The sequence below is a fragment of the Hypanus sabinus genome, chromosome 12 (assembly GCF_030144855.1).
Source record: "Hypanus sabinus isolate sHypSab1 chromosome 12, sHypSab1.hap1, whole genome shotgun sequence".
In the NCBI taxonomy this organism is placed as follows: domain Eukaryota; kingdom Metazoa; phylum Chordata; class Chondrichthyes; order Myliobatiformes; family Dasyatidae; genus Hypanus; species Hypanus sabinus.
In genome coordinates, this window is record NC_082717.1 from 21422702 (window position 1) to 21448521 (window position 25820).

At 41.9% G+C, this 25820-nt stretch overlaps 1 protein-coding gene across 3 annotated transcripts in view; it reads right to left on the bottom strand.

Moving 5' to 3' along the window:
• Positions 1-25820, bottom strand: part of slc30a6 (solute carrier family 30 member 6) — a 167480-nt gene that overhangs the window by 82569 nt on the left and 59091 nt on the right. For all 3 annotated transcript variants that reach the window (XM_059985647.1, XM_059985648.1, XM_059985646.1), the window contains exons 7-13: positions 19038-19118; positions 12935-12970; positions 11333-11427; positions 7735-7783; positions 5359-5478; positions 2607-2709; positions 2125-2172 (exon numbers count right to left, since the gene is read on the bottom strand). In XM_059985647.1, coding sequence (XP_059841630.1) covers positions 2125-2172; positions 2607-2709; positions 5359-5478; positions 7735-7783; positions 11333-11427; positions 12935-12970; positions 19038-19118 — 532 coding nt within the window. The remainder of the gene's footprint in view (positions 1-2124; positions 2173-2606; positions 2710-5358; positions 5479-7734; positions 7784-11332; positions 11428-12934; positions 12971-19037; positions 19119-25820) is intronic.

Below are 25820 nucleotides of genomic sequence, written 5' to 3' on the forward strand. Positions count from 1 at the left end.
CATCTGCCATTTTTTTGCCCATTCTGCCAATTTGTCCAAGTCCTGCTACAATCGCATTGCTTCCTCAGCACTACCTACCTGTTCACCTATCTTCATATCTTCTGCAAATTTTGCCACAAAGCTATCAATTCCATTATCTAAATCATTGACAAACAATGTGAAAAGTAGCAGTCCCAATACTGACCCTAGAGGAACACCACTAGTTACCAGCAGCTAAACAGAAAAGGCCCCTTTTATTCCCACTTGTTGCCTCCTGCCTGTCAGCCATTCTGCTATCCATGCCAGCATCGATCAGGATTGCAGGAATGATGATGTTAAACACTAAGCTGTAGTCAATGAACAGCATCCTGCTTAATGTGTATGTATAGTCCATGTGATCTAAGGCCATTGGAAAAGTCATTGAGATTACACCTGCTGTAGACCTAGCCGTACATAAGCAAATTGCACTGGGTCCAGGCCCTTGCTGAGGCACAGTTGATTCCAGCCACGACCAACCTCTCCAAGCATTTCATCACACGTAGATGAGAGCTACTGGATGACAGTCATTAAGGCAGCTCACACTACTCTTCTTAGACACTGGCATAATTGTTGCCCTTTTGAAGATGGAGGAACATCTGACAGTAGCAGTGAGAGGTTGAAAATGTCCTTGAATACTCCCAGCTGTTGATTGGCACAAGTTTTCAGAACTTTATCAGGTACTCCATCATGGCCTGCTGCCTTGTGAGGGTTCACCCTCCTGAAAGACAGCCTGACGTAGGCTTCCGAGACCAGAGATCACAAGGTCACTGGGTGCAGATGCGATCTTCACAGTTGTAGTTATATTCTCCCTTCCAAAGCAGTCAGAGATGGCGTTGAGCTCGTCAGGTAGTGAAGCATTGCTGCCATTTATGCTACTGGATTTTGCTGTTTAATGTCCTGTCAACCCTGCCAGAGCTGATGTGCATCTGATCTTACCTCCAATCTCGCTCAGAACTGTCTCTTCGCTCTTAAAGTAACCCTCTGCAAGTCATCCATGGCTTTTGGTTTGGGAATCCACAACAGGTTTTCGTACGTACACACTCGTCCACACAGGTTTTAATGAAGATGGTAACGACTGTGGCATACTCATCCAGATTCGAAGTTGATCCCTGAATACATTTCAGTGCACAATTCAAAGCAGTCTTGTAAGCGCTCCTGTGCTCTGCTTGTCCATACCTTCTTGGTCCTCACTGCTGGTGCTGCAGTCTTCAGACTCTGCCTACACTCAGGGAGTAGAAGTATAGCAGGTGATTAGACTTTCCAAAGTGTGGAAAAACCATGGCAGACATTCTTGGTGGTGGTATAACAGTGGTCCAGTCTGTTTCCTCTGGCACTGCAAATGATTTGTTGATGATAATTATTTGGTGACATTTTCAAGCTGGCCTGGTTGAATTCCCCCAAAATGATGCTGTTTCGCACATGCTCAGATCATTCAGAGCCTGTTTGACACTGGTCTGAGGTGGAATGTATACACTACAAAATGATCCCAGAAATCTCCTGTTATAGGTAAAATGGCTGACACTTCATTGCGAGATATTCCAGGTCTGGTGATCAGAATTGGGACATCACTGTCACATTTGTACACCAAGAGGAACTGGTCATGAGGCATGCACCTCCACTTCTGTTTCTGAGAGGCTCAATAGTCAGATCTTGATGGTGTATAGTGAACCCATCAAACTGAACCGCTGCATCTGGTATGTAAAGGGTTAACCAGGATTCCGTGAAGCAGAGGATGCATGCGGTCCTAATATGCTCTGATACAGCACTCTTACTCTAAGAACGTCAATTTTATTTACTGGAGACTGTACATATGCCAGCAATATAGTCAAAAATATTGAGAGTCAAAAACCCTGATCTTCCAACGCACTTGTAGCCCAGACCGACAGCCATATTTCCTGTGAGGAGTCTGATGAGAAGTACGGCCACAACCAACATTGTTTCCATTGGTTTTAAGCAGCAATAGACTGTTCAATCGCATTAAAACATCCTTATTAACTGTACGGACCTTGGATGCAGTTGCATGTTGAAATGGGAATATTTAATCATATCCATACATTAAATAATGTAAATGAGTAGTGAATCAAAAACCTTCATTTCAATGCATACCTCTCTCAAAAGCTTATCCAACTGCCCAATCACATGTGAAGGTGTTGTCTGCAAAAACAAATCAGTATGTTGTAATCACAGCATTGTTATGCAGAAAACTAAACTATTCATTAAAACGAATTACTGCCCCATTTTTTTCCATTCCATTTCTTCTTATTGAGACCTCATTCCCAACATCAATAAATTGCTAAGTCAACAGTTCCTAATGCTGTTGAACATGACTTTTATATTGTACTCTTAATTCATAATCTAATTCCATCTAATATGCAGAATAAATTACATATGTCTTTCAAATCCAGATTAAAATATACAGATCAAATGGATATAATATTAAACCATTTTACATACTCTATTATCAAGCTTCAAGAATATCTTTTTGAAAAATTATCTTTTCAGTACAGTTTTAGCAAGACCCTAATTTACTGATTATCATAAAACACATTTTCTATTACCTTTGGTTGACTTTTGGTATGAACACCTACCTGAAGTAACACTTTTCCACTGTAGACACTCATAGGATACATGGTGCCAAACGTCATAACTGCAATAGCTATAGCTGAAGCTGTATCCACTGCAAAATAATTACTGGGAATGATGGAGAAAAATACAGAGTAAAGGATAATAATAGAGACCTGTACACTTCCCATTTTTATTTTAACTATTTGCATCTTTACAGCATCCTTCAGATTTAAAAAGTCTCAATTCTTTATAATATAAAGAAAGCAGGTACAAAACTGTAAAGGACATTATTAAGGAGGGCAATGAAAGCTTTGATGTATTATGAGAGTGTTTTAAATGTGGAAATGCAAAAGTGACATGGCAGAGAGATTTAAAAGGAGTAGTGAGGTAGTATCTATTGAGACAGCCGAAAGTTTCTAAAACCAGAAGTATATCTAGGATCAAATTTCAAACTATTTAAGTTAATATTAATTTGCTAAAAGCCAGAAATACAATATGAAAACTACCAATAGGGCATGGTATCAGAACTGAAAAAATAATAAGGAAGTGTTAGCAAGAAAGTGAACATACTTGGGCATATTTTTTAAACATAGTAAAGTCAAGAACTGACATGATAGAGATCTTTTAAACTATGATCATTGGGAAAGAAGAGAAGATAGAATAGATTCTCTTAAAGGAAACAAAATCAGGTAAACAGAACAGAAAGATAATGCTGAAAAGCTGAGATGGAATGAACAGAATAGATGGTAACTGCATTCACTAGAATTCAGAAGAATGAGGGGCGACCTAATTGAAATCAATCAAATGGTGAAAAGCCTTGACAGAGTGGATGGGGAGAGAAAATTTCCTGTGGTGGGAGACTAGGGCCAGAGGACACAGCCTCAGAATAGAGGGATGTCCTTTTAGTATGGAGATTAGAAGGAATTTCTTTAGCCAGTGAGTGGTGAATCTGTGGAATTCACTGCCACAGGCAGCTGTGGAGGCCAAATCCTTATGAATATTTAAGACAGAGGTTGATCGATTCTTGATTGGTCAAGGCATGAGGAATACATTGAGAAGGTAAAAGATTGAGGCTGAGAGGAAAATTGGATCATCCATGATGAAATGGCAGAGCCAAATAGCCTAATTCTGCTCCTATGTCTTATGGTCTAGTAACAACACTTTAACGCCAATTCATTGGGTCTGAAGCCCTGTTACAGATGTGCGGTGAGTTTATATGTCACCACACTCATAATGTTGAATGTTTTATTTCTGTATTTTATATTTAATGTACTTTAGAATAAAAGGAGGTGAATGAGAAGGTATGTGGTAAAGATATGAAGGGAACTATAAATGGTATCGAGGACTTCTAATTGTAAGTTAGAACATTAATGTTGATTGAGGGAAACCAACACTTAAGATTTAAGATGCAGGATCCAAGTAAGATCTAAGTTATACAAGAAAGAGTCAGTATAGTTTTGAGTAGCTAGTGTTAGAGTGCTGAATGAGAGGATCAACAAGTGAGTCTCGGTGTGATTGAGAAGATGAGCATTTCAGCAAAGGAAGTCTTAACTGTGGAGAGGGTGGAGAGATTGAACTGGAATGATCATGGACGTCTGCAGAGTGAAAATTGTAATTGTGAGTGACTGGATTTAGGATTTGTTAAAATCTAGAAATCAATAGTTTTATAGTTATTGCTTAACTGGGAAGCAAAAAGGTGCAGAAAGAGATGGTGTCAGAGGCATAGAGCTCTACAGCACAAAAACAGGTCCTTTGGGTCATCTAATCCATGCAAAACTATGATTTGGTCTAATTCCTTTCACCTGCACCTGGACCATTGCCTTCCATCTTCCAAACTTCTCATGAATATTGAAATTGTGCACTTCTGCTGGCAGCTCATTCCACACTCTCATCATCCTTTGGGTTAAGTTCCTCTTAAACACTTCACCTTTCGCCCCAACACATGATCTTTAGTTCTATTCTCTCCCAAACCCAGTGGAAAATGAACTCAGGTGAACTAATTGGAAATACTGTGACAGAAGCTACAACAATGACTTCAAGCATCCCAGAGTTCAGTTGAAAAATCTCGTTTAATTATGATGCTAATTAAGCAGGTTGACAATACATTTGTGGGTTTGAGAGAAATAGAGCTAGGGGCAGCAAACATACAAGCTGTCACTGAGTTATTGCCATCGGTTTAAAGTCCAAGAACATCCTTACCTAGTGGGTGTACACACACACACACACACACACACACACGCACGCACGCACCCCAGGAATTACAACGGTTATCAAGAGCAATTAGGAATGGGCAATTAAATATTGGATCAACCTGTAAAGCTATGTCCTTTGAATGAATAGAAGTAATTTTAAAAAAAGGCATCTCCCTATAGATGACATCACTTCTTTGAAATATATCAAAATAACAGAGAGAGTAGAACTAGGAGAAAGCCAAGGGTAATACTTGGGCCAATAGAAAAGGAATTTTCTTATTTATAGCTACAGTGAAAAAGGCAGAAAAGGAACTTAAGCTCCAAGGAGACTAGCTATGTGACAAAGAAGCAAGCAAGAACAATTGCATGCAATACAATATTGGAAGAGAGACATAAGAGAGAATAACTCAATTAATACACAGAGAGGGGAAACAAAAGATGAGCATTGTTCTTTCCATGTTAACACAATGAATAACTTAAATTGATTTAGATCTTCTAACTGTATTTTCTACACCTTTACACTTGTTTTTCAAATTTGTCAGAGGTCAAATATAATGCAGAATATCCAACATACATCACTTACTTTATTTCAATCAGCATGTAGGTGATGCAGAGCGCCAATGCTCCTGCAAGGTCAATGAGAACAAATGGGTTCATGCGAGGAAGCAAAATGCTGCTTAAACTAGGAATTATTCCACATAAGCTGAAAGTAAAATATAATTATGGACTTTTAGAATTTTTAGGAATAGCACTTCATAAGTAAAACACTACTTTTTGGTTTAATAGTACTATGGATATACTGTACAATAATTTATTTGACATGAGCATTATAACAACATTTTTGAAAACATTTTGTTTTTCATTGTTATCTCAACCAACCAACATCAAGAACTGTCCTGAAAGCTCTCACCAGGACTTGGAGAAGCAGAGCCTGCAAGAAGAAAATCTAAGCAAATCTGCTAATAGATTGGAGAGGTCAAAGAAAACCAGACAAGATTGTTGTTTCAATTTTTAATACATTGAGAAATTTAATATGCTCTGATCAGCTCTTTTTTTTGAGTAAGTTGCTGAAATTTGACTTCTCCAGCATGAATAAATTAACAATTCACAGCATGGACAACAACAAGCAGTCAAATGGTTTGTTGATATATCATGACATGATGTGCCTAAAGTAATTATGATCTTAAATTAGTCTGCAGATCTATTTCGCACCATTTTTTATCATCTACACCAATCATAATTTTAACATAACTGCTTTTAAAATTTTCCAGTCACACACAGTGAAGAATAAATTGATGGAAATAATTACAATTTATGCAGCTGGCAAAAAAAAGTCTCCATTTGCAAAACAACTCTCTCCAACCCACTTACATGATAATAGAGCGAATCCCTGGGTGTGATTGAGAAGCAGTAACCTGATCCAACATTGAAGATGATGTAATAATCTTCGAGAGTGAAGCTTTAATGCTTTATAATCATCAGAGTCCAACGATGAAATTACAGCCTTGATGTTACTCCAGGGTATTTATTTTATGAATTAAACAATATGCTTTACTGTATAATTATGCTATTCATATATTCAAGTTTCTCCTTTCTCTTAAAATGCAGGTGCCAATGACTGTTCCTATCCATGATATTAAAGCATGACAACAATCCTATACAACAATTCTCAATTTGTAGCTAAAGTGAGAATATACATTATTATACCTACAGCTAACATAAAAGAAGCAAATGCCTTCATGCCCACGAGTGGAGTTTGTGATTGTAGCACACACTGCTCAAATGTTTGATCTTTAGCAGGTGGTTTTGTGAAAGTGCAGTCCACTGGGACTCTGTGTGATCATCTACTATGCCCCTACTCAACAGGGTTAATCTTTATCTAAATCATATCAATCTGCCCAATTGTGAGGAAAGAACAAATTAGAGCAACAATTACCTTTCAGCTACTTCAAAAACCTCTAATTCGGCATCTTGTAGTAAGATCAAGGTATTTAATTTAGGTTTTGAAGATGTCTTAAATTACACTCTTCTGCACAATGATTTCTTTTGTGGTATAGAAGCTTTACACCAGGCCTCTAATACTCTGTTCAAATTACCTGCATTAGCAAATGTAACTATCTCAATAACAGAGGAATGGAGAACTGCTGATGTTGTATCATTGAATAAAAGAGGAGAAAGGAATAAACTACATAATTACAGGCAAGTTAGTTTAGCTGAAGGTGGGCAAATTATTGTAATCGATTGTGTAGGACAGTATAAACCTTCATACAACATATGGCAGTGATATTAAAACTGATTCTACTCATTAAAGGGTACTCATAACTTGTGCATGGCCACAAATGTTTATAGGCAGCAGGACATGTTGATAAGATGGTTAAAAGTGCACATGCTTTAATAATTTTTCTTTATTAACCATAGTTGAGAATATCATACCTGGAGGTCATGGTAGAACTGTGTACATTATTAGTTAGATGACAGATGGAATTCTAGTTTGATCACATTACAGCAATTGCACAGAAAAGTTGCAAGAGAGATTTATAAGGCTAAAGAAATGCAGCTGTATTGGATATTTATGTTTAAAAGAAATGAGGCAGAGGGGTGACTTAAATGGCCATGGTCATAAATTTTAAGCTCTTGATAGAAGAAGGGAGGTGAGAAACAAATTTTCACTCAAAGCTTCATACAGAATCTGAATCTATTGGGAGAAACATTTCAAAAATAAATTGGAAGTGCACCATAGAGTCAGGACCCAGTGCTATAAAGTGCATAAGGCAGGGTTGTACCTTTTTGATTGGGTTGGACACAATGGGCTGAAGACTCTCGTTCATTGTTTTTGACTCTATCGCACTCACTGGCACTCAAATATACAATACTTCAACATGCTATATGGGTCTTCAACTTTTTTTACATATAGAACAATATTACATCACATCAACCCAGAGTTTAGAATCACTCTTACCTTCGGCTTAGATCAGCAACATGTTCCTGTAGCCAACTTGTACTGGCAGCTGCAAAGAGAACAGGAAGGCCCATTATATTATTTCTTTTTAAGATCAAGATCGTTTTGTCATTTCCAGCATGCAAGTGTAAAGAAAGTCTTTACTTAGGATCCAATGCATCACAAAAATAAACACAATAAGTTAGAGAAAACAATAATTAAAAAAACACAATAAATACAAATACATATGATATTATATATATAGATTGTATGTCCATAAAGTGATGCTAGTCACAGGAGAGTCTGTACATAAGGTTACTCTCATAGGGTTATGAAGTAGAAGTAGTGGTGCGGGGGTAGATTGTATCCATGAATCTGTGCTCTAGCTCTCATTAACAATACTTTTACATTGTTTTAGTGCAATAGAAGAATATTCCTTTGCTAATGTTGCTGATTACAGAGAATCTAACTGATAATTTCATAATTGGGCTTGCCTGTAACCTATACTCCTTCTAGAAGAAGTTTAATTGTGTCTTAAAACAATTACCAGTAAACAGAGCAGGAACATACTGGAAAAATTCATCAGGTCAGGCAGCACAGTTAATGATGAAGACCCTTCATCAGAATTTTGAGCTGAAACATTAAGTGTTCCATTTATTATATTTCAGATTGCCAGCACCCGCAGTTTTGTTTATTTTTACAGCAAGGATATGGTACTTCCTCAACTGTGTACTGAACAGTAGCAAGTTTATATGCCAACAAAATGGCTTTGATAGAACCATATCCCCTGTTCTCATGAAAAATTACTGGTTTACAGAAAATTTTAATTGTATTTTATAGAATCAGAATTGTACAGCACAAAGACACGGTGCATTATGACTACATAGACTAATCCCACTTGCCTGTGTTAATTTCATATCTTACTTTGCCTTGTTCATTCAAGTACCTGTCAACATGCTACTTAAATGTTGTTACTGTACTTGCCTTTACCATCTCCTCTAGCAGTTCATTCCCGATACCAACTGGTCTTTAAGCCAAGCAACACACAGAAAATGCTGGAGGAACTCAACAGGCCAGGTAGCATCTATGGAAAAGAGTACTGTCGACATTTTGGGCTAAGACCCTTCATCAAGGCGAGAGTAAAGAAGTCAAGGAATCAGAATAAGAGGGCGGGGGGGGGGGAGAGGAGGAAGAAACACAAGGTGATAGGTGAAACCGTGGGTCAGTGGGCGAGGTGGGGGGGGGATGAAGCTGGGAAGTTGATTGGTAAAAAAGATACAGGGCTGAAGAAGGTCCTTCTAGTCCATGCCGAGCGCATACTCTCACCTAGTCGCACCTTACCTGCTCTCAGCCCATAACCCTCCATTCCTTTTCTGTCCATATACCTATCCAATTTCTTTTTAAATGACAAAATCGAACCAGCCCCTACCACTTCTACTGGAAGCTCGTTCCACACAGATACCACTCTCTGAGTAAAGAAGTTCCCCCTTGTGTTACCCCTAAACCTTTGCCCCCTAACCCTCAACTCATGTCCTCTTGTTTGAATCTCCCCTACTCTCAATGGAAAAAGCCTATCCACATCAACTCTATTTATCCCCCTCATAATTTTAAATACCTTTAAATATCTTAAAATTTTTCATTTTTTAAGGAAAAATAATTATATACTATAATTCCAATCAATGAACAGCTTAATTGTTTTTGAGATTATCACTCTACTTTGTCTTTTTGATTCCCTTTTGTCAACTCCATCATAATCAATATTCAGCTGTTTTCCAGGAGGCATTCCAGAGGAACCCCATGATGACTTTCACAAAAGGTATGCTCCTGCCTCTCACTCACCATTTGCCCCATAACAATACGGCAGAGACCACGACTCAGCAGAATGGAAAAGCAACCTCCATTCTTTCTTCCATTTGAATATATCACTGGATATGGAGTTTGGAGAGAATAATTTATATGAAGTTTCTATTGCTCACAAGTAGCAGGTGCATCAGCATGATAAAGACTTAAGTGAGTCCTCTAAGTCTTTATCCTTTATATTAATAAACGATCAAAATATCCATTCACCATTAAAAACAGTTAGATAACAGCATTTAATTTATAATCTGTGTAATAGTTTGCCTGCAACTAAACATCAAAACAAAAAATGGATGAGAGTATTTCACCATCCACAGCCCCTCTAATGGTATGACTTTGATTTCATCAGTGAGTGTTGATGGTTTCAAGGAATGTACACATATCAAGGAATGAGAAGGAATTCAATAGTAATTTACAGTTGGATTGGAAAAGGTGATTAATTTGCAATTGCAAATCCTAAAATAGCTCCCTTGGTTGCTGAAGCCAAGATTCACTTTTAATCAATTTCCATATCTGACAGCAATATAGAAAAGCATAAAGATTATTCAAGAGTGAAGTTGGAAAGAAAGCAAGACTACAATAGATACAAACAAGGAAATATCTTCCATTGGAAATTTGTAATGAAAGGTTATACAGTCGGCCCTCCTTATCCGCGGATTCAACCAACTTCGGATCAGGAAAGCCCGGAAGTTCTCTCTCCAGCACTTGTTGATTGAGCATGTACAGACTATTTTTTCTTGTCATTATTCCCTAAACAATACAGTATAACAACTATTTACATATCATTTACATTGTATTAGGTATTATAAGTAATCCAGAAACGACTTAAAAGTACAGGCAGTCCCCGGGTTATGAATGAGTTCCATTCCTGAGTCCGTCTTTAAGTCGGATTTGAAGTCGGAACAGGTACATCCGGTATTATTTAGCGTCAGTTAATCAAACATTTTTCTTAGTATATAGTACATATTTTACCTTTCTATGCATATAAAACACTTAAGAAACATTCATATTTCAATAATTTAACCACTGCGTTGCTTAGCAATAATTGTAGCTTTCATCGGGGCAAGGCCTTTCACATTCTCCATTAAAATTGCTCCAATTGTTGACCGACTGTAGCCTAATAACTTTTCCAATGACTGATGGCGTTTCACCTCTTTCCAATCGTGTCATTACTTCCACCTTATTTTCAATAGCGATCGTGATTATTCTCGTGAACAGAAACACTGCGGATTCAGAGCTGCGCCGCCAGGTCCTAATGTCCACCGCACAGAGACGTTAAATAAAGTCTGGGGTTCCGCTGGGTCCTAAAGACCACCGCACTGATACATGTTAAATAAGGGACTTGAGCATCTGTGAATTTTGGTATCCACGGGGGATCCTGGAACCAATCCCCCGCGGATAAGGAGGGCCGACTGTAATCTGAAATATTAACTTTGTTGTTCCCTCTATTGATGCTGCTTGACCGGCTGAATATTCTCCAGCAATTTTCTGCTTTTATTTTAGGATGCAAAAGATCTTCAGTGTATAATGCCCAAACATGACAAGAAAACATAAAATATCCAGATGTCCAGTCTATAAAGAAATTACTTATTTTTCATTTTCCTTAATTTTCATTTAAAAGGCAACTTTAAGTTACCTTTTTCACAAATTGCTGCAAGTAAAGTGACACTACTCCATTATATTGTAGACATTTTCTGTGTTGGCCAGAATATCAGAGCATTACCAAATGACACTGTGGCCACCATGCTCAAAAACAACATACCTTCAGAAACATAAGATAAAGACTTGTTCTTCAAAGACAGCATGGTAAGTAAATTGAAGAACAGGGCCACAAAGGTGCCAACAAGGAGACGCCCCCTGTAGAGATTTTTAGGCAAACCATGAAAAATAATGTTAATTTTAATAATTATATACCTACATTGTAATTATTTCTAAATATTGACACATCTGTGGATTTACTAAACATGCAATGATTAAAAACATTAATTACATTAATATAATACCTATTTTATAAAATTAAACAGATTTACTGTGATTTCTATCCTCTAAGATGCTGGTTGACCTGACGAGGATTTCCAGTGCATGTAATATTTTGCTATTTGATAAGGCGATGCTGCTGTCATAGAAATATTTTACCATTCATAGAAAAACAAATTCAGTTGGAGGAATGAGGAAAGATGTGATTTCCCTCCCCTCCAAGGTGGTCATAATTATATACAGGCCTATGTGCTCAGTTGTTTTGAGACCATAAGACATAGAACCAGAAACAGACCATTAGGCCCATAAAATCTGCTCTGCCATTCCATCATGGCTGACTTATTATCACTCTCAACCCCGTTCCCCTACCTGCTCCCTGCTACCTCTGACGCCCTGACTAATCAAGAAACTATCAACCTTTGCTTTAAATGTACCCAATAACTTGGCCTCCACAGCCATCTGTAGCAATTCACCACTCTCTGGCTAAAGAAGTTCCTCATCTCTATTCTAAATTGTTGTCCCTCTTTTCTGAAGCTGAACCATTTGATCCTAGACTCTCCCACTACAGGAAGTATCCTCTCCACATTCACCTTATATAGGCCTTTCAATATTTAACAGGTTTCAATGAGATCCCCCTCCATTTTACTAAATTCCATTGAGTACAGGCCCTGGGTCAAGCACTCCTCATATATTAATAGTACCACTTCACATGCGGAATCATTCTCATGAATCTCCTCTGGACCCTCTCCAACTGGGGGACTGCTGGGTGGTGTGGCTCATAAGGCCAGAAGGACACTGTATCTCAGTAACAATAAAAATAAAAATAAATTCCAATAAATTTGTCAAACAAGATTTCCCCATGCTGACTTTGGCCTATTTTATCGGGTACCTCCAAGAACTCTGAAACCTCTTCCTTAAAACTAGATTCCTACATCTTCCCAACCTCACTTAAAGAAATTTCCTTTCTTCTGCCTCCCTCCCTCCTTAAAGAGTGGAGTGATATTTGTAATTTTCCAATCCTCTGGAACCATTCCAGAATCTAGCGATTCTTTAAAGATTATCACTAATGCCTCCGCGATCTCTTCAACTGTCTCTTTCAGAAGCCTGGGGTGTAGTCCAACTGGTCCAGGTGACTTATCAATTTTTAGACCTTTCAGCTTCCCAAGCACTTTTGTTTCATATTAAATGTTTAATTGAAATTTGAATTGAAAACTTTTCAATTTATCTTTTGTGACCAAAATATGGATTAATTTGAAGAAAATCATACAAGTTTAGTCAAGATATAAAAATTATTTTTCTTACCACAAGGCTGCAGGAAATTGACAAATGAACTTAAGAAATACAATTTTACTGTCACTATAACAACTTTAACCAAAAATAAACTTACGTGTGAATCTCTGGCTGTTCAAGAAATCGCTCTACACTATTTAAAAAGAAACCAAATAAATGAAATCACCCTACTACAAAAAACAATAAAATTAATCATTCTTTTATTTCCTATTTATTTTGCGATAAGAAAAACTGAATTTTCAATGACATTTACTAATACCGATATTGATACACTTATTTCTTTAACAGCAGTAACAACATAGCTTTTTAAAAATATTCCTAATTTATATCCTTGAGGATTGTGATCCAAAAATATCAGTTTGATTCTTAAATAATTTCAATCAGAACAGAAAAAAAGGCTGTGTTCATGAGGCTCACAGGAACAGAGTAAAACAGGGGAAAACATCAGTCAGATTTTGCTGAATGAATGAGTGAATTTATGAATGATATTTAAGATTGAATTCAGCAGTTCCTGGAAAAACTCAGTGAGACTTACTTATGAAAATAAAACATTGGATAGTTGTTCATACAAATGAACAGCACCTCAGCACAAGATAAAAATCTTCATTAGAGCAGGAAAGCAACATTAAACATGGTGAGTCCAAATCTTTTATTATTTTCTTTTTGGTTTGAATTAAATACAATCCAGCTTTTCCAGGGTCAGTGTGAAAAAATATTCATTACAATTATGAGATATGTGCGAGGAAGGGCATTCAGCTTTTCCTAGTCCATTCATCCAAGATGAACTGAGAAAAAGAGCTCAACGCTTCTAATTAACAATTGTGTCAATCTTTGACATTTAAAAGCATATGATTTTACTTTAGGTAAATAATGTGCAAACCAGAGGAAGAGGTTCATGGACATAGTGCCTAAAGAAGGAAATTGCTCATCAAAGAAGAAAAAATAGACATAAAATACAAATATTTCCTAACCTAATGAGTATTTCCAAAATGTTCTGTTTTTTTAAGAGAGCTTAAAATTTTCTACATGGAGGGCAAAATGGGAAGTAAACGTTAACGTTTTAGATGTTAGGCATAGACTGATACTTCCAACCATTATCTACATCATAGATATAACTGAAGCCAAGAGCAAGTCACTAAGTTATTAATTTCGTCAGGAATGAGGAACTGGATGGTAATAATTTAAAAGGAAGGGAGAAGGAAAGAAGAAATAAAACAAAATCAAAACTGCACTCTTGTGGCGACCCATTTCCTAGCGTATCCGAACCGACTCACAATTAGATAGCCTACGGGGGTTTGCGAGCAGAGAGCTTTGGAGCCTCTGCGCCATGGGGGGCCGGTTGACAGAGGCTTAAAAGTGAGGCTGAAGTTTTCGAATAAAGTTTTTTTCCTTCGACTGCAGTTACCGACTCCGTGTCGTAATTTTAGCGCTGCGTGTAGCACACCGCTACAATTGGTGACCCCGACAGTCCAAACGATTTTTGGACCAGAAATGACCGACGCCGCCTCTGTTCATGCGGTTTCGTTGAAACTGCCAGGTTTCTGGACACAGCGCCCGGACCTATGGTTCCAGCAAGCCGAAGCCCAATTCCACGTTCGCCAGATCACCTCAGAAGACACCCGCTACTACTATGTGGTGAGCTCCCTCGACCAGGACACAGCGGCCCAGGTCGCGGAGTTCGTACAGTCGCCCCCGGCAGATGGCAAGTACACGGAATTCAAAGCCCTGCTCCTCAGGACTTTCGGACTCTCTCGGCGCGAGCGGGCTGCCCGTTTACTGCACCTGGATGGCTTGGGCGACAGACCTCCATCGGCTTTAATGAATGAGATGTTGTCTCTCGCCGACGAACACACACCCTGCCTCATGTTTGAGCAGGCATTCCTGGAGCAGCTGCCCGAGGACATACGCCTGCTGCTGTCCGATGCGGATTTCAGTGACCCCCGGAAGGTGGCAGCCCGGGCGGACTTGCTGTGGAACGCCAAAAAGGTGAGCGGGGCGTCCATCGCACAGATCACCCAGCCACGCTCCCGGCAGCAAACCAGTCCAGGCCCGGCCACAGAGCCCGCCAACCCCCGGCCCAATGAACACTGGTGCTTCTACCACCAGCGGTGGGGCGCAGAAGCCCGCCGTTGTCGCCCGCCCTGCAAGTTCCCGGGAAACGCCAGGGCCAGCCGCCGCTGATGGCTACGGCGGCTGGCCATCGGGATAGCCTCCTGTATGTGTGGGATAGAAGGTTGGGACGCCGGTTTTTGGTCGATACTGGGGCTGAGATCAGCGTTTTACCTCCGACGAGTTACGACACCCGCAGCAGGGCACCGGGTCCCCCCCTGCGGGCCGTGAATGGCAGCACCGTAAGGACCTATGGCACCCGTCAGGTGCAGCTACAGTTCGGCTCCAGCCAGTTCACGTGGGACTTCACACTGGCCGCCGTAGCCCAACCGCTTCTGGGTGCGGATTTTTTGCGGGCTCACAGCCTACTGGTCGACCTGCCCAGGAAGAGACTGGTACACACCGAGACCTTTCAGACGTTCTCCCTGGGTGCAGCCCAGTTGCCAGCCCCTCACCTCGGCTCCATCACACTGTCCGACAACGACTTCACCAGGGTCCTGGCGGAGTTCCCATCGGTTCTGGCACCGCAGTTCACAGCGGCCATGCCCAGGCACGGCGTACAGCACCACATCCCGACCCAGGGACCACCCCTCCATGCCCGTGCTCGGCGGCTTCCCCCGGACAAGCTCCGACTGGCGAAGGAGGAGTTCCAGAGGATGGAGGAATTGGGGATCATCCGGCGGTCCGACAGCCCATGGGCCTCCCCCCTGCACATGGTGCCCAAAGCGACAGGGGGCTGGAGACCGTGCAGCGACTACCGCAGGCTGAACGAGGCTACCACACCGGACCGCTACCCTGTGCCGCACATTCAGGACTTTGCAGCAAACCTGCACGGCGCACGGATCTTCTCCAAGGTAGATCTCGTCCGGGGATACCATCAAATCCCGATGCATCCTGACGACGTCCCCAAAACGGCTCTCATCACCCCTTTCGGCCTTTTCGAGTTCCTCCGCATGCCGTTCGGCCTGAAGAATGCCGCACAGACGTTCCAGCGGTTAATGGACGCGGTGGGACGGGACCTGGACTTCGCGTTCATCTACTTGGATGACATCCTCATAGCCAGCGGCAGTCGTCAGGAGCATTTGTCCCACCTCTGTCAACTCTGCGCCCGACTGAGTGAGTACGGTCTTACAATCAACCCCGCCAAATGCCAGTTCGGACTCGATACCATTGACTTCCTGGGCCACAGGATTACTAAAGACGGGGCAACCCCTCTGCCCGCTAAGGTAGATGCGGTCCGCCACTTCCCCCGACCCACCACGATCAAAGGCCTTCAGGAATTCGTAGGTATGGTCAATTTCTACCGCCGCTTCCTCCCTTCAGCTGCCCGGATCATGCGCCCCCTGTTCGCCCTGATGTCGGGTCCGAGCAAGGACATTACCTGGGACGAGGAGTCCGCCGCCGCTTTCGTTCAAACGAAGGAAGCTTTGGCGGACGCTGCAATGCTAGTACACCCCAGAATGGACACCCCTACCGCCCTCACAGTGGACGCATCAAACACGGCAGTCGGTGGGGTGCTGGAGCAGCTCATCGCAGGTCGCTGGCAACCCCTGGCGTTTTTCAGCAAACATCTGCGACCACCCGAGCTTAAGTACAGTGCTTTCGACCGGGAACTGTTGGCGCTCTACCTGGCAATCCGGCATTTCAGGTACTTCCTAGAAGGTCGGCCCTTCACCGCGTTCACGGACCACAAACCGCTTACCTTTGCATTTACGAAAGCATCCGACCCCTGGTCGTCCCGCCAGCAACGCCACCTGTCCTACATCTCTGAATACACGACGGATGTCCGGCACGTCTCGGGTAAGGACAATGTCGTGGCGGATGCGCTCTCTCGCCCTACCGTTCATGCCCTTTCCCAAGGGGTAGACTTTGAGGCACTGGCAGAGGCGCAGCAGGCGGATGAGGAGATTCTGAGTTACAGAACCGCAGTCTCCGGTCTGCAGCTCCAGGACCTCCCCGTGGGCCCAGGTGAGAGGACCCTACTCTGTGACGTCGCCACCGGCCAGCCCCGTCCAGTCGTTCCGACAGCATGGCGGCGCCGCGTTTTCGACTCCATTCATAACTTGGCGCATCCCTCCATCCGGACAACTGTCCGGATGGTTTCCAGCAGGTTCGTTTGGCACGGACTCCGCAAACAGGTCAGTGAATGGGCCAGAACGTGCATGCACTGCCAGATGGCCAAGGTGCAGCGGCACACCAAAGCCCCACCGCAGCAGTTCCATCCCGCCCACCGGCGTTTCGACCACATTCATGTGGATATCGTGGGCCCCCTGCCAGTGTCGCGCGGAGCGCGTTACCTCCTGACTATCGTGGACCGGTTCACAAGATGGCCAGAGGCGGTCCCGCTCACCGACACCACCTCCGAATCTTGCGCCCGAGCCCTGATCGCCACCTGGATATCTCGCTTTGGTGTCCCGGCCCACATTACCTTCGACAGAGGCGCCCAGTTCACCTCCAGCCTGTGGTCAGCTATGGCCAGCCTCTTGGGGACTCAGCTGCACCACACAACTGCCTACCACCCACAGTCGAACGGGCTAGTGGAGCGTTTCCACCGTCACCTGAAGTCGGCCCTCATGGCCCGCCTGCGAGGAGCCAACTGGGCGGACGAGCTTCCCTGGGTCCTACTCGGCATCCGCACAGCGCCCAAGGACGACCTGCACGCCTCGTCGGCCGAGTTGGTATACGGCGTGCCCCTGGTCGTCCCCGGGGAGTTCCTACCAGCCCCACGGGGGCAAGAGGAAGAACCCGCAGCAGTCCTGGGCAGACTACGCGAGAAGCTCGGTAACCTGGCTCCCATACCCACTTCACAGCACGGGCGGCACCCGACCTGCGTACCCAAAGACCTACAGAACTGTAAGTTTGTGTTTGTACGAAGGGGCGGGCATCGGCCACCGCTGCAGCGGCCATACGAAGGGCCGTTTATGGTGCTCCGGAACAACGGGTCCACGTTCGTGCTGGACGTTGGGGGGAAAGAGGAGGTTTTCATGGTGGACCGCCTCAAACCGGCCCATGTGGACCTGGCGCAACCGGCCGAGTTTCTGGCGCCTCGGCGCAGAGGCCGACCTCCCAAGCAGGTTCTGGCCCAGACTGTGGACATTGGGGGGTGTATCGCTGGTTCTGGGGGGGGGGGGTTATGTGGCGACCCATTTCCTAGCGTATCCGAACCGACTCACAATTAGATAGCCTACGGGGGTTTGCAAGCACAGAGCTTTGGAGCCTCTGCGCCATGGGGGGCCGGTTGACAGAGGCTTAAAAGTGAGGCTGAAGTTTTCGAATAAAGTTTTTTTCCTTCGACTGCAGTTACCGACTCCGTGTCGTAATTTTAGAGCTGCGTGTAGCACACCGCTACACTCTCACTACACACATTTGTCTGACAACAACATTGGGCTAGCACCATAGGCCAAGTTCCCTGCACTGCTTATAAGTACATCTTGGAGTAAGATATCTAAGTGCAAGTAGAAAGTATTGGACAAGCATTGGACTATTATACTTAAGGATATCCTTACAAATGTCTGGCTGATGCCAAGTTTGCTTTGCATCTCAAGATAGTTGTGTATGTTCCTGATAGATAAATAAACATTTTATTCACATCACATTAACTGTCTGAATAAGGAAGATTCAAAGTAATTTGGAGAGGAAGCTTTGATATACTTGACTATTTATAGATTTAAAATTTTAAATTTATATTCTTCGCAATGAAAATTTTTCAAGAAATAACTGGAAATGACCTTAAGAAAATTAACTCTTAGAATACTTGCCATGTTATTAAATAATAATGGATTCAAATAGAGTTTCTGGGTTTTGTACTTATGAAGTTTTTGTTTTGGTTAAACCAATCAATTAATTAAATCTGAACAAAACCTTAAAGTAACACTAATGCATAATCAAAATGTGCTCCATCACCCACACCCATTTATTGGCACAATTCTAAAATACTCTCAAATTCCCCAATTATTGCTTTAAGTTTGAAAGGAACAATTGTGTTCATTGCATTCATAAAATATTGATTAGCCTGATGCGTGTCAGACTAGGATAAATTTTCATGGTAAAATGTTAAGTGTCAATCAAATGAAAAAGACCCACATTCCTACCTTTCTTTGAGTATAAAGAGAGCCCCGAGCTGTGCCAGGACGGTGGCAGCGAACACTGCTAATACTTCAAACCTCTCAAACCTGAAATTTAAGCATCAGGCAGGAAAACAAGTGTCACAGTTGTAAAACAATCCATGCATGTTCTCAGTACATAATGTATTCTGTGCAAAGTAGAAAGAGATGCGGGATATAACTAAAATTGCTCTAACCTGATGAACATTCCCAGCATTTTGTGTCTTCTAGCATCTAGATTTCTAGCATCTTCAGTATTTTATATTCATAGGATTTGATCAAAGTTTATTTCCCTTGTCCAAGGATAAATTATTCAAATGTTCAGAAAACCAGAGTATTAATATTTCTAGATTTCAACCACTGATTACACACACTATAGAAAATTTAAGTAAAATTCAATAATTTCATCATGTTAAACCTAAAAAGAAATTGTTGAAACAACATTATACAGTGCTGAATCATGATGTTTTAAACAAACCTGGAAAATATACAGAGGAAAGTCACAGTAATCAGGTGCCTGTCACTGAGTTTGGGTCCATGGCTCACTGTGGCGATAGGGGATTCATTAGTTAGGGGACCAGACAGGAGGTTCTGTAGACAAGAGTGAGATTCCCAGATAGTTTGTCCCCTCCTGGGTGCCAGGATCTGCAATATCTATGTTTGAGTCCTCAGCATTCTTAAGCGGGAGGGTAAACAGCCAGAGGTCATGGCCCACATTGGTACCAATGACATGGGCAGGAAGAGAATCAGAATCAGGTTTATTATCACTGGCATGTGTCGTGAAATTTATTAAAGAGGGAGAAAGCTCTGCAAAGTGAGTTTAGGAGTAAGGTACTAAGTTAAAGGACAGGACCTCCAGAGTGTGATCTCAGGATTGCTACACTTGGCACGTGCTAATGAGGCCAGAAACAGGAAAATCATACAGTTTAACGTGTAGCGAAGGAGTTGGTGGGGGATGGGGCTTCAGATGTTTGGATCACTGGATTCTCTTCCAGGAAAACTGGGACGTACACAAGACACAATTTGCACCTGAACTACTGGAGGGGGGCTAATATCCTTGCAGGAAGGTTTGCTAGTACTGCCCGGGGAGGAGGGTGCAGAATTAAACTAGGGTAATAGGAACCAGAGTGTCATAACAGATGGTGGAGTGGTTGCAAAGACAAATGTGGTTAAGACCTCAGACAAAGTCAGGAATCAAAAGGTCGATTCATGGTAAATGGTAGGATTCATGACCTCAGTTCTGTACATTTCAATGCAAGAAGAATTGTAGGAAAGGCAGATGAGCTTGGGGCATGGATCAACACATGGAATTATGATATTGTACTCATTAGCGAGACTTGGTTGTAGGAGGGGCATGACTGGCAGCCCCTTCAAGGTTTCTGTTGTTTTAGACGTGTTAGAGCAGGAGGGATTAAAGGGGAAGGTGTGGTGTTACTAGTCAGGGAAAATGTCACTGCAGTGCTCAGTCAGGACACACTGAGGAAGATGAAAGGTTTGACCATGTTAACAGGGCCATATTATAGACTATCCAACTGTCCGAGGGATTTAGAGGAAAAGATTTGCAGAGAGACTGCAGACTGTTGCAAGAAACATAAAGTTGTTCTAGCAGGTGATTTTAATTTTTCACATATTGACTGGGAATCCCATACTATAAAAGGACCAGATGGGATAGTTTGTCAGATGAGTTCAGGGAAGTTTCTGTAATCAGACCATAGAAATCCCAATGACAGAGTGTGCAATACTTGATCTCATATTAGGGAATGAGACAGGATAGGTGACAGAAGGGGAACGCTTTGCATCCCCAACAGGATTCTACCACCAAGCACATCTTTCCCTCACCTTCACTTTCTGCTTTCCACAGGGATCACTCCCCTTGCAACTCTCTTGTCTATTCTTCCCTCCTGGTACTTATCCTTGCAGGCAGAACAAATGCCACGTCTCCCCCCACACCTCCCTGCTCACTACCATTCAGGGCCCTAAATGTCCTTCCACATGAGGCAACACTTCACCTGTGAATCTGTTGGGGTCATCTACTGTATCTGGTGCTCCCAGTCTGGCCTGCTGTATATCGGTGAAACCTGACATAGATTGGGAGACTACTTCGCTGAATATCTATGTTCTGACTGCCAGAAAAAGCGGGATATCCCGTCGGCCACACATTACAATTTTACTTCCCATTCCGACATGTTAGTCCACGGCCTCCCTCTGCTGCTGCTATGAGACCACACTCAGGTTGGAGAAGCAACACCTTACAGTCCTGATGAAAGATCTCATTCCAAAACGTTGACTATACTCTTTTCCATTGCTGCCAGGCCTGCTGAGTTCCTCCAGTGTTTTGTGTGTGTTGCTTGGATTTCCAGCATCTGCAGATTTTCTCTGGTTTTTAATTGGACCTGACATTCCATTTTGGTAGCTTCCAACCTAGTGGCTTGAACATTGATTTCCTGAACTTCCGGTAATTGCCTCATCCCCTCTCCTTCTTTATTCCCCATTCCTATTTCAGTCTCTATCCATATCTCCTTACTTGCCCATCACCTCCCCTCTGGTGCTCCTCCCCCTTCTCTTTCTTCCATGGCTTTTTGTCCTTTCCTAAAAGATTACCCTTTCTCCATCCCTTTATCTCTTTCAGCAATTGACTTCCCAGCTCTTCACACCTCTCCCTATCTCCTGGGTTTCACCTATCACCCACTACCTTGTACTTCTTCCTCCCCTCCCCACACCTTCTTACTCTGACTTCACTTCTTTTTTCCTCCAGTCCTGATGAAGGACTGGCCTGCTAAGTTCTTCCAGCACTGCGTGTGTATTACTTCAATTCAAGTGTTCATAATGGCATCAGTTTCAAGGTAATTATGGAAAAGGATAGGTCTGGTCCTCAGGTTGAGATTCTAATCAGAGGAAGTCCAATTTTGATGGGATCAGAAAGGATCTGGCAAATGTTGGTAGGGACAGGCTGTTTTCTGGTAAAGGTGCACATGGTAAGTGGGAGGCCTTCAGAAGTGAAATTTTGGGAGTACAAAGCCTCTATGTGTCTGCCAGAATAAAAGCCAAGGATAAAAGGTTTATGGAACCTTGGTTTTCAGGAGACATTGAGGCCCAGGTTAATAAAGAAAGGAGCTGCATTGTAGGTATAGGCAGTTAGGAACAAATGAGGTACATGAGTGTAAGAAATGCAAGAGAATATTTAAGAAAGAAATCAGGAGGGCTAAACGAAAGCATGAGGTAGCTCTGGCAGACAAGATGAAGGAGAATCTGAAGGGCTTCTACAGATATGTTAAGAACAAAAAAATTACTGTAATGTATGCGTGGAGCCAAAAGAGATGGGGGAGATTTTAAGTGGATTTTTTGCATCTGTATTTACTCAGAAGATTGTCACAGAAGTGAGGCAAAGCAGCAGTAAGGTCATGGATTTACAATTACAGAGGAGGTGGTGTTTGCTGTCTTGAGCTAAAATGGGGTGGACAAATCCCCAAGCCTGACAAGGTGCTCCCTCAGACCTTGTGGGAGGCAAGTGCAGAAATTGTAGGGGCCCTAGCCAAGATATTTAAATCATCTTTAGCAAGAGATGAGGTTCCAGAGGATTGGAAGCTACTGGTGGCTAATGAAACAAGGAAAACAACTAAATATTTTGCTAATCACACTTTTCCTGGCAAACGATTATCGTGAGTAATAGTTTGTAACTTCCCTTTGGAGCTGAATTCAATTTGATGTGTGTAGAACATGGGCGAGGCGAGGCAGCAGGTCCATCCAATTTTTCAGATAGCTCAATGATAACAATATGTCAGTGTAGTGAAGAGATTTGCTTCAAAATCTCTGGCCCCAATTAAATTGGGGGGCAAGGAAAGAGATTGCTTTGGTTCTAGCTGAGATTTTTAAATATTTGGTGAAAACAAGTGACCAGATTATTGGAATACTGTTAACATGGCTCCCTTTTCACCAAAAGTAACAGGGTTAAGCTTGATAATGACAGTCCTATGATCAGTGGTAGAGAAAATAATGAGGAAAAAAACTCTGAATTGCATGGCGCCAGACTTCTGTAAATAGCCAACACTTCTCTTTTATCAGGCTGCTTCCCAAAGCCCTGAAAACTGCAGTTATTAAGCCTCTTTTAAAAAAAGAATAATCTGTATGTCTCAGTTATTAATAACTATAGGCCTAGATCACACTTACCATGTTTAAGTAAAATTATTGAAAAGGTTAAGCAACTTAATAGCATTTTTGGCACTAAGCAACTGCATGGATGTTTTCCAGTCTGGATTTCAACAACACTATAGCACCAAGACTGTTCTGGTCAAGATTTTAAATTACGTTCGCTTGAACCATTATGATGATAAAATTTCAGTTTTGGTTTTACTGGATGTTAGTGCTGCTTTTGACACAGTTGACAATGGCATATTACTGGACAGACTGGAAAAATGGGCAGACTTTCTGGCAGTCCTAAAGTAGTTTAAATTGCATTTACAGGACAGGGACTATTTTGTATCATTTAGTAGCTGTATATCTGACTGAACAAAACTGATGTGCAGAATGCCTCAAGGTCCATACTAGAGCCTCTTCTGTTTAACATATACATACTCCCTCTAGCTCAAATCATGGTAAGCAACAAAACATCTTACCTTAATTATGCAGATGACACTCAGATTTATATAACAGTGTCATCAAGTGCAATTACTAAAAAAACTGCATTGAACAAATCACTGATTCAATGAGCCAAAATTTCAGTTAAACAAAGAGAAAAAAGAGAAAAATTGTTTTTGGTGCCAAAAAAGCATGATTAAAAGGCAGTGCTCACTTAGAATCTCTGTCATTGCAGATCACAAACCAAGCCAGGAACCTTGGTGTTCTGACAGACTCTGACTTAAATTCTAACCGTCACATTAAGACAATTACAAAGTCAGCCTACTACCATCTTAAAAAAATGAGAGTTAAAGCAATTATGTCTCAGCAAGATCTAAAAAAGCTCGTCTATGCATTTATTTTTGGTATTCTTGACTACTGCAATGGTGTTTTCACAGGTCTCTGTAAAAGATCCCTCAGATAGCTGCAGCTCATGCAGAACGCTGCTGCTTGAGTCCTCACTAAGACCAAGAAAGTAGAACACATCACTCCACTACACTGGCTTCCTGTCATTCAGAGGGTTGACTTTAAAGTATTACTGCTGGTTTACAAGGCACTGAATGGCTGAAATACTTCTCCGATCTCTTGCTGCATTACGAACCTTCCCCAACTCTCAGGTTGACTGGGGCGAATCTGCCTACTGCCCCCAGGGTCAAACTAAACATGGTGAAGCAGTTTATAGCTACTATGTTGCATATATCTGGAATAACCTTCCAAAGGATCTGAAGTCTGCCCCAACTTTAAGCTGTTTTAAATTGAGGCTTAAAACTTTTCTTTTTGCTGTAGCATTTAATTAGAATCTCCTGCACTGTAAGTTCTATTTATCATATCTATTTTTGTGTGATTTTATTCTCTTATATATTGTCTGAAATTTGATATTTGATTTTTATATCTTGTACTATGTAAAACACTTCGAATTACCTTGTGTTTGAAAAGTGCTATACAAATAAACTCGCTTGCTTGAAGAAGAGGATTAATGTTTGATTGAAAGGCAGGGATTAATCACAGACAGTCAAGCAACACACACAAAATGCTGGAGGTGTTTTGAGTAATGTCATGACACTACAGAAATGTGGAAAAAGCTTAATAAAAACTCTAGACAGCATACATGACAATAAAGACGCCAGGCCAAGTCCATCGCGCAGCTGTATTTACTATCCCTGCAGCCTTGTGGGAAAATAAAGCTCCATCCCTTACAGCAGCAGCCACTGTCTTGTGAAACTGGGTGGTTTCTAAGCAGCAGGTCTATGTCTCAGATCATGTCTTATCACGTATTGTGATGCCCTGCTCCCAAACTCCACAACAGCCCTTTGGCAACTCGTACTGTAAAAGGCCTTTTCAACTGTCTGTTGAAATATATTACAACTGACAAAAACATAAATGTATTTCTAACACATTTAAGTAACATTGCTTTTAATTAATTTAAATGAAGAAAAAGCCCCACTCATCTTTCTAATCCAGTTTAATAATCCCATTTATTTGAATGGGACTGCATTTTATAACCCAGCAAAGGCTGGCATTAAGCTAATATCCTTCAGCTCACTGCAGTCCAGAGGTGGAGCTCAGCCATGGTGAGCTGAGGGGCTAGATCAGGGGTTGGCAACGTTTACCACTGAAAGAGCCAATATGGACCCATTTCCCACAGAAAAGAAAACACTGGGAGCCACAAAACCCGTTTGATATTTAAAATGAAATAACACTGCATACAACGGTTTTTTTTTGCCTTTATGCTATGTATAAACAAACTATAATGTGTTGCATTTATGAAATTGATGAACTCCTGCAGAGAAAACGAAATTACATTTCTGCATGCAACAAAAACATTTTGAAATCCGAAAAAAAGACGTTGGGTTGAAGGTTACTCCATAGTTAGCCTACCTTGGATCGAAGAATTAAAAGAAAGCGCGCACTGGTGGGTGTCAGGCATTGGCAGTGGTGATGTATATTAATAGCGATAAAAAACACGTTGTAGCGGTGTGCTACACGCAGTGCTAAAATAAAGACACTGCAGTCAAGGGTAACTTTATTCGAACTAAACCGCCTTGCTTTAAAGCCTCCCTCAACCCGTCCCCGTGGGCGTGGATGCTCCAAAAGACACGTACTCACAAACCCCCGTAGGCTATCTCCCTTAGCCGGAACGGTGGCTAATTGTGAGCC